We start from the raw sequence: 10,203 nt of genomic DNA, 5'->3' as shown, positions 1-10,203 counted from the left end.
TTGTTGCCAATCATTGAAGAAAGGAGACTGATACCCAGTCATCAGTTCGGATTTCGCGCGAAGCATAGCACTATTGATCAAATGCATAGAATTGGAGATAAAATTATTAGATCTCTCGAAGCAGGGAAATATTGCTCAGCTGTGTTTCTGGATATAGCTCAGGCCTTCGACAGAGTATGGTACAAAGGATTAATTTATAAAATCAAACAAAATTTACCCTTCGATTTCTACTTATTTCTAAAATCATATTTAAGCAACAGACATTTTATGGTTAAACATGGAGATGCATCTACAGAATTGAAAGCAATACAAGCTGAGATCTCACAGGGCAGCGTTCTGGGCCCAATATTATTAATCTTTTATACACGGCCGATCTCCCAACCACAAAGGGAGTCACAACAAGTACCTTCGCGGATGACACTGCAGTATTAGCAGCTCATGAAAATCCAACCATGGCATCAAGGATGCTACAAGAAAATCTAAGCAAGATAGGAGACTGGATGCATAAGTGACGCATCAAGGCTTTTGAGATTAAATCCACGCACGTTACGTTCACCACAAGAAGAGAAACGTGTCCACCAGTGATGCTAAACGGCACTCCAATACCTCAACATGAAGAAGTTAGATACCTAGGATTGCATTTTGACAGGCGACTAACCTGGAAAAAACACATTTTCACTAAACGAAAACAATTAGGTCTTCTATTTAGCAAGATGTACTGGCTAATAGGGCGCAAGTCCCAGATGTCCCTGGACAAAAAAATACTCTTGTATAAGAATATAATTAAACCAATCTGGCTTTACGGCATACAGATATGGGGCATTGCTTCTAAATCTAATATTTTAATAATTCAACGTTTCCAGTTTAAGATCTTACGAGCCATGGCCAACGCGCCTTGGTTCGTGACAAATGAATCACGATATAAGGACCTTGGAGTACCTACTGTCGAAGAAGAAATCAAGAAAGCGATAGTGAAGCATAAGACGAGACTGCAAAATCACCCGAACAGTCTGGTATCAACTTTAATGAACAAACCGGACTTCCCGTGTAGACTAAAACGCAAATTACCGCAAGACTTAGTCATGTGATCTGAAGATAGGGCGAGCCTCTGGGCTCGTACCACGCAGGGCCAACCATCTATGTCACAAAATTACTGAATGTCCTTGAGTGAGACAGATTGTAATGGTTGATGGAGTTAAAAAAAAAAATTTAACATAAACTTTATTTCCTTTTCTTTTTAATATTTTTTCAACTAAATAGATGTTAGATGGAATTTTAGTTTTTTGTAGTTCTTGTTCATAAAAAGTTCCTTTAATTTCTTCACCTTTCATATCTTTAATATGATAATATGGAGGTATGTTTTTAAAAACTTTATCTATTATAAATATTTCTGTTGACCAATTAGGTGTATATCCTTTTTCAAACATATGCTTTAATTTATTAATTCTTACATAATCACCAACTTTGAATCGTGTCTTCAGGTATCTTTCAGGCGGCTTTCTAAAGATTTTACCTGAATTAAGTCCTTCGGGTTTATCAAGACGGCTTGACACTTCACAAGGTGTCATTCCTATAGTTCTATGCTTTCTATTATTATAAATATTCAGCAAATTTGGTAATATATCAACCCATTTGTAATTATCTTGTATATTGAATTGTTTTCACATTAATTCTTTGAGTGATCTATTAAATCTTTTAACAATTGCAGCTTTTTTATCACTATATGTCGAATAATGATTAATTTTATTTTGTTCCATGAGTTTTTTAAAATCTTTATTATAAAATTCTTTTCCATTATCCGTTTGTAGATTTTTAGGTGATCTATATTATGAGTTCATGTCAAGCGTCTGAAAAACGCCCGAAAGATGCCCTTGAGATAGGTTTTTAAAACAAATACTCATTGCCTTGGATACGCTTTCTCTGGTTTTATTTTTAACAGGAATTGCCCAAGCAAATTTTGAAAAAGTATCAATAACTGTTAATAAATATTTATATCCCTTATTAATTTTGGATATTGCCTTTAGGTTACCCGAATCCATTTCAACAAGATCAGCCTGCCAAAGATCATCGACTCCTAATGTAATAGTAGATCTTTTTGGATAATTTCTTCTTACCGGTTTGTGTAATTCATCAATAATATCGTTTTTACTAACGGTTATTTATTATAGAATAACCATTTAGCTGCATTTGTTTTAAGTACTTTTCACGCGGAAAGTATTTCAAATTTTTTATAAAATCTCTTTCACGTAAGTGAATTTCTTCTTCAGATATTTGTCTAGCCTCAAATAAATGTAATAACTCACAATAAAAATTAAATGACAATTTATATTCTTTAATCCTATCCATTAATTTTAATGATGTTTTGAATTCATTATCCAATATTTCAATTATAACAGATATGCCACTTATTGCAAATAATGGTGTAACAGCAATATCTGATCAGTGATGCCAGAAACAGGCGCCTCACGGCTCAGCAATGGAGGGGATAACGCACACAAGCGCGAACCGCATACATGTGCGCTCTGTGGTTCGGCTAGCTTCGGGGAGTAAAGAAGAACAGACATATGTTTTCCGTCTTCTCCTCACTTTCTACCGAGCTGGCAACGAAGGCAATGTTGATCGCTTGGCTTATTACATACGACAGCGTTAAATACTTTTCCGACTCGTGAACTTTTTATTATGTATACAGGGTGTCCCATTTTAATCTCCTCAGGCAAATATCTCAAAAATCAAGCCCGGAAGAGAAAAATGTTTCAGACAAAAGTTGTTTGGTTTCGAGGGGGCCATTAGATGGTAACAATGATTTGACCTTGGAAAATCATTTGAAGGTCATGTGAAGGTCAACTTTAAAATCTTAAACCGAAACCCCCATTTTTTATTTAGTATTCTTGTAGCTGACATCGAGAGCTTTCCAAAACACTATAATAAAGTATTTTTTTATTAAGTACTTTTTAAGTTATTTTATATTTTAATCTGACATATTTTGATATAAAAAATTAAATATCTCGTAAAATATTTAGTTTTTGATAATCTTACCGTAATACTTCTATGTACAGAATAATGAGACAAATCAATTAGTATAAAAAAAATTGTTTTTAAGAAAATGATTTACAATGTATTTTTTTAAACAATTATTTGTTTTTTTGCACATTTGCTACATACGATGGGTGTAAAAGAGATAGAGAGGGAGAAAGAGAGAGAGAGAGAGAGAGAGAGAGAGAGAGAATGTGTATGTGTGTGTATACGCGTATACGTTTTCTCTCACACATACACCCCATGTAGCAAACAGTTAATCGCAGCGAGCGCCTCACGTAATCACCAGTATGGGACGGTGAGTTGCTCCGCTCCTGCCTGCCTTGTGTACGCGGCCCGTAATTCGTTAACTATTTTAGCTTATAATTTAAAAACTAAGCTTCGGAAAAAATTTTGGCAAAGAAAAAATCGTCTTAGAATAGTGTCAAGTATATGACATTGTAAGGACAGAAGGTTGTTTTGAATCACCCTGTATACGAGTGCGAACGGTAATGATAGATTTAAAGAGCAAAACGAAAACACATGAATATAATGTCTGTGATGTGTCTAGAGTATTATATATAAATATAGGAACCGAAGGTCATAATTTCGGGAGCATCTCTATCGTATTGACATACGCCTCATGCAGGCAATCCGTATCAGTTTATAGATTTAAACTATTATTTTGTCTTTTTATAAAAACCATTTCAGATATCAAACGTTTATTATAATACGGTTCACTATCCAATATTTTAACATCATTCCACTTAAACTCATGATCAAATTGTAATCTGTGGTCAGTAATAACAGAATGAACAGAAGTATTACGTCGAATGTGATTACGATGTTCGTTGATTCTCGTTTTTAATTGTCTGCTCGTTTGACCGACATACGATGCGTCACAATCATCACATTCGATTTTATAAACCACATTATTACATAATAGTTTGGGAACATGATCTTTGTGTACTTTGATGAAACGATGTAGTTTGTTTAGGCTAACGTACGAAAGTCTGACGTCCAAATCCCTAGTTATACTCTTGAATCACTCAGAGATTGATGGGACATATGGAATTGTAAACAAATTTTTTCCCTCACTAGTGTCATCCTTCCTATCAGAGAAATTATGACTATGTTTATTGTAATTATTAAATAAATACTTGAGTCTATCTCGAAGGGTCATAAATATAAAATCTAATGGGTAGTTATTGTCCAATAAAATGTTAATGATAAAATTTAAATTTCTTTGATGACAATTAGGATGGAAGAGCAAAAAAGCCCTGTCGACCAGGCTTATAATAGTACCTCTTTTTTGGCACAAAGGATGCTGTGAAAGAAAGTTAAGGTACCTGCCAGAAAATGTAGGTTTGTGAAACCAATCAAAATTCAAACGGTTATTTTTTAGAATTATAGTGACGTCCAAAAAATCAAGTTTATCATTTTCACTTGTCTCCATCGTGAATTGTAATCTCGAGTGGAAAGAATTAAAAACACTCAGAATGTGTTCGAAAGCAGAAGATGGTGCAGCTAAAGCTATGTCATCCACATATCTTAAATAAAAGGAAGGAGTAAAACATAACGTTGCTAACGCTTTCTCCTCAAGATCCTGTAAGACGACATCTGCTATGATGGGAGACAGCGGTGAACCCATCGGAGTGCCGAATGTTTGTTGATAAATGATGTTGTTGAAAATAAAAAATGTAGAGTTAAGAACAAAACGAATGGCTACAATGAAATCATTATAAGGGACAGAACAATTATTCGATATATATGTCCATCTTTTGTGAATACTATCAATAGCAAGCTCAACTGGAATATTAGTAAAGAGTTTTAATTTGTGACATGTAACAAGCGATATCTGGTGACAATGAGGAATAAGAATCCATCTCTTTGTGAGTTCTTTAATTGTTCTTTGTAGGTTCGGTTTCTAATAATTTTGTAATTATTCAGATATGCATGTTCTCTGCCATGGCATACGTTAAAGAAATGGTTGTCTTTACTGACGGAGGCTTTATGCTGCCGTATTTACTTCTTTACTACGAACATTGAAGAACACAGCCTACAGATGACATGTATAGTTTAATTTTAAACGTGACTTCGACATGCTCTGCATTTGTACCGCACAACTTTATAGCGTTAATTGCATTAATTGATTTGTAAACAATTGTAACGAGTGTATATCTTTTTATATATTTTTTTGCGCTGAAGAGGATCCAAAAATGGATCGAAACGTTCGCTAGATTTTATATCGTAATAAACTGAATTCGCACTTGATTTTCTGTGCTGGTTCCTTAGCCTTTTCTCCATTTTGTTTTAATATATTTAATAATTCGTGTATAGCCTGTTCGGGCTATAACAAAACATTTGGATTCTGGCGTGACAGAGATAATGATGATAGGTTAATGGTAGGGAATAAAGCTGTAAGAGTAACACAAAATGATAATCTTGTTTTTTATGATGATAATCATATAAAAATAGTAACTCAACTTACTAATCCTTTAATAAAATTATTAACAGAAAGAAAAGTATCACATAATTTCAAAGATATTTATTATGAAGATGATATAAAAAGTATAAGAACATAATTTATAAAACTAATGCAATTTATAAAGATAAATATCCTAGCAAAGGACCAACTTCAAATAAATAAACAAAATGGGAATATATTTTGAGATATTTATCGGAAGAAATGAGTGAGTCAAAAAATAGAAAAGGAAGTAAAAAAGGGGATGGTTTTATTAATAAACTTTCAAACAAACTAACCGGAAAGGTTCCAGAAATGCATTTACTGGGATATAATGCTTGTGGACCTTTTACAAATGTTGAGGAGAGATTAAGAAAAGAGTGGAAAGGAATAAATCCTTTAGATGAACATTGCATACAACACGATCTTTTTTATTACACAAACCCAAATGTAGATTATAGTGAAATAAAAAAAGCAGATAAAACTTTAGCAGAAACAGCGTGGATGAGAGTATTGTCACCAGATGCTAGTAAGTCGGAAAGATTTTGGGCGTGAATTGTTACAAATGCCATGAAATTAAAAACAAAATTAGGAATGGGATACATAGGTGAAAAAGATTTATTATCATTATTAAAAAGGGCATTGGAAATATATAAAAAAAATCCACAATTAACTAAGAACATTTTAAAATATTATGAAGATTCGATTACATCGAACTCAACACCCGGTTTAGAACGCGCGCGGCAAACGATTTCGAGAAAAATTTGTACAAATTGATGGACAACGCGGTATTCGGAAAAACTATGGAAAACGTGCGCAATCACGTCGATGTAAAATTATTAACAAAGTGGGACGGACGATACGGCGCGGAGGCGGCGGTGATCGCAAAACCAAATTTTCACAGCAGGAACGTCTTTTCGGAAAATTTGGTCGCTGTCGAATTGCGCAAACTCGAGGTGAAATTCAATAAACCGATCTACGTCGGTATGTGCATCCTCGACATTTCTAAAACGTGTTTGTACGAATTTCATCACGAATAAATGGTACCGTTATATCGAGAGAAATGTAAAATTATGTACACCGATACGGACAGTTTGATTTACCACATCGAGTGCAAGGATGAGTACGAGAATATGACGTTTCATATGACGTTTCATATAACGCGATATCGCTAGATTCGACACGAGCGATTATCCGGCTAACAACGCGTACGGTATACCGCTCGAGAACAAGAAAGTACCGGGCTTGATGAAGAACGAGAATAACGGTGCGATCATGACTGAATTCGTCGGGCTTAGAGCAAAAATGTACGCAGTGCGAGTAGATAGTAAAAAGGATACAAAAAAGATTAAAGGTGTCAAGAGTAACGAGAACGATAACGTTCGACGATTACACGCGGTGTGTGCGCGATGAAATCGAAATGACTCGACAGCAATCTATGATCAAAATTGCATGAAGTATACACAATCAGCGAGACAAAAGTCGCCCTGAGTCCGACGACAAGCGATATATCGTACTTGATTCAACCGACACGTTATCGTGGGGACATTACCGGATACCCTTGTAATGTATTATAATGTAATGTAATATAATATAATATAATGTAATGTAATGTAATATAATGTAATATAATGTAATATAATGTAATATAATGTAATGTATGTATGTATATATATGTATGTATGTATATGCAGGGTGATTCAAAACAACCTTCTGTCATTACAATGTCATATACTTGACACTATTCTAAGACGATTTTTCCTTTGCCAAAATTTTTTCCGAGGCTCAGTTTTTAAATTATAAGCCAAAATAGTTAGCGAATTACGGGCCGCGTACACAAGGCAGGCAGGAGCGGCGCAACTCACCGTCCCATACTGGTGATTACGTGAGGCGCTCGCTGCGATTAACTGTTTGCTACATGCGATGGGGTGTATGTGTGAGAGAGAACGTATACGCGTATACACACAAATACACATTCTCTCTCTCTCTCTCTCTCTCTCTCACTCACTGACTTTTACCTCGTATGTAGAGACTCGTTGCCCTCATACGACTCAATAAGTAATATATTTCCGTGTGATACAACGAGTAACTAGCAAACTTTTTTTCACTCACAAATTGTACCACTTATCGAACTTTTACGAATTAATCCACGCAATGTATGCATATAGGTATGTGTGTATGCATATAGGCATGCGTGTATGCATATTGGTATGCGTGTATGCATATACAGGGTGTTTCAAAACAAACTTCCATCCTTAAAATGACGTATTCCTACGATTCTAAGACGATTTTTCCTTTACCAAAATTTGAATTGAAGCGTAATTTTTGAGTTATAAGCAAAAATAGCAAATCACACGTCGAGTACAGAAGGCAGGCAGGAGCGGCGCAACGCGCCGCAGCTGACCGTCCGATGCGTGATTACCACCGCATGAATCGCTAACTATTTTACCTCATAACATAAAATTATGCTTTAAATAAAATTTTGGTAAAGAAGAAAATGTCTTAAAATTACGTCAGAAATATGTATTTAAAATAACGTCACTTTAGCGGAAGTTGTTTCGGATCGCCGCTCGTCGGATGCTGCGATCAGCTGATTGCTACACGCGATGTGTGTATGGTGGAGTGTGTGCGTAAAAGGAAGGAAGAGACAGATAGATAGAGAGAGAGAGAGAGAGAGAGAGAGAGGAAGGGAAGGAGAGAATGAGGGAGAGACGTTTATACACACGCATGCACGTACGCATACACTTTTTTTCTCGCCCTCTTTCTGTTTTACACAACACTTATACACTCTCTCATTCGGTCACTCATTCACACACTCACTTATTCACCTGCTCACTCACAGCGTAGTGAATCTTCATACTACGTATTATCGTTAACTACTGCATAATTATTATTTAGCGACGGACCGCGGAGACTGCGCGATCACATTGTTACGTTGCCTAGCGATGCGAGAAACGCGATATGTACCGTGCAAGTTGCGATGTGCGTGTGACGCGTGGCACGTGATTGACGCGAGATAAGACGATTTTAAAATAATAATTATTTAGAAATAGTTATAATTTTTATAAATAAGTAATTTTTTTAAGTACGTCATTATAGGTTTCATGTTTTCTACCGCATTCGTAATGCGAAGATTTTAGAAGATCGTTCGTTTGTTTCTTCTATTGTCGCCAGGGGAAAAGCAGGTAATAATTGTTTATCACATTCAATATTTGTACACGCAGCATCCTTATTTTCAATTATATTTATTATAAAGTCCAATTTTTTTTCTGTCTTACGGCATGCTTCTATAGTTCTTTTTTGTATCATATGGCATGCTTCTATATGAAATAGAAGATAAAAATATTAGTATATTTTACAATATATTTTTATTATTTCTATTTTAAATAAGATTACAAAGAATTTTATTTCAAACAGGATTTCAATGGATTAAAAAATATGCAACATGAATTATGTACCAGCATCTTATACTACAATATGTAAATAATTTAAGTTACAGGTAAGTAATATATAATATACATACCGCAACAAGTGTGACACCTATTATGTTGTGTTTCACAATCATTAACATCATTGACGTCATTAACATCATTAACATCATTAACATTATTGATATCATTAACATCATTAATATCATTAACATTAACAATGACATCGTTAACATCGATATTGATATCATTATCATTTCGTAATGTATATTCACTATGTACATCTAAAAGATAATCTATTATTTTTACGTAAATATTTCGTTTTTTAAATATATATGTATATATATATATATATATATATATATATATATATATATATATATATATATATATATATATTGTGACGTGACGTTTTTGGGACGTCCGTCACAAGGGCCGAATGGCCCGATCAGTAGTAATACTATGCGGGTTCTAACTCAGGTCCTCTGAGGGGAGGTGAGGGGCGAGGGGAAACCGCGCGGGCGAGGGGGCATGACGTCACGCGGGCGGAGGGGGATTTTGGTGGCGCGGGGTCCGCGGAGAGGGGGAGGGGGCCGCGGCGGAACGGTAGGCGCGGTGTATTACAAAGGGTGAGTGTCGATGTCCGGCTGCTCGAGAATTTATAAACATTATAAACAAATATCATCTCACACTGCACTATTGCGCGTAATATTATTAAAATTAGATGATAAGGCGAGCGCCGATGTCCGGCTGCGCGTCGGGACATGTTTATCGGTGTACTTACAAAAGGCGGGTGTAAAACGAAAGTTTATAATTTTTATTTTGAGTTAAATTTTGAAATTAGAGGAATGAAAATTATAAAATTAGATGATAAGGCGAGCGCCGATGTCCGGCTGCTAGAATTCGCGTCGGGACATGTTTATCGGTGTACTTACAAAAGGCGGGTGTCGATGTCTGAAATATAATGCAAGCGCCGATTTCCGGCTACTCGATAATTTATTGAAATTAGAGGAATGAAAATTATAAAATTAGATGATAAGGCGAGCGCCGATGTCCGGCTGCTAGAATTCGCGTCGGGACATGTTTATCGGTGTACTTACAAAAGGCGGGTGTCGATGTCTGAAATATAAGACAAGCGCCGATTTCCGGCTACTCGATAATTTATAAATAATATAGCGTCAGTAATAAACACTGCCGCAGCAGATCTGGATTTTTTCGATGCGACAGGATAGTATCGTTCGAGTTGCCGGCGAGAACGCTACATAGTGAAAAAAGGAAAAACGTGCGCAATCACGTCGA

The 10,203-nt window shown here is 35.5% G+C and overlaps 1 protein-coding gene across 1 annotated transcript; it reads right to left on the bottom strand.

Moving 5' to 3' along the window:
• Window positions 1–4,044: 4,044 nt before the first annotated feature.
• LOC138943503 (uncharacterized) lies at window positions 4,045–5,319 on the bottom strand. The gene is made up of 3 exons (XM_070314355.1): window positions 5,283–5,319; window positions 4,318–4,821; window positions 4,045–4,124 (listed from the first exon to the last, which is right to left on the bottom strand). Exons 1-3 carry the CDS (start codon window positions 5,317–5,319, stop codon window positions 4,045–4,047), a joined length of 621 nt encoding a protein of 206 aa, XP_070170456.1.
• Between the last annotated feature and the right edge of the window lie 4,884 nt (window positions 5,320–10,203).

This window comes from Polyergus mexicanus, unplaced genomic scaffold (genome assembly GCF_030449975.1).
Source record: "Polyergus mexicanus isolate NDT 795.1 unplaced genomic scaffold, iyPolMexi1.0 SCAF_27, whole genome shotgun sequence".
NCBI classification, from domain to species: domain Eukaryota; kingdom Metazoa; phylum Arthropoda; class Insecta; order Hymenoptera; family Formicidae; genus Polyergus; species Polyergus mexicanus.
Note: the sequence above shows the minus strand (reverse complement) of the source record. Positions and strands in the feature narration are given on the sequence as shown.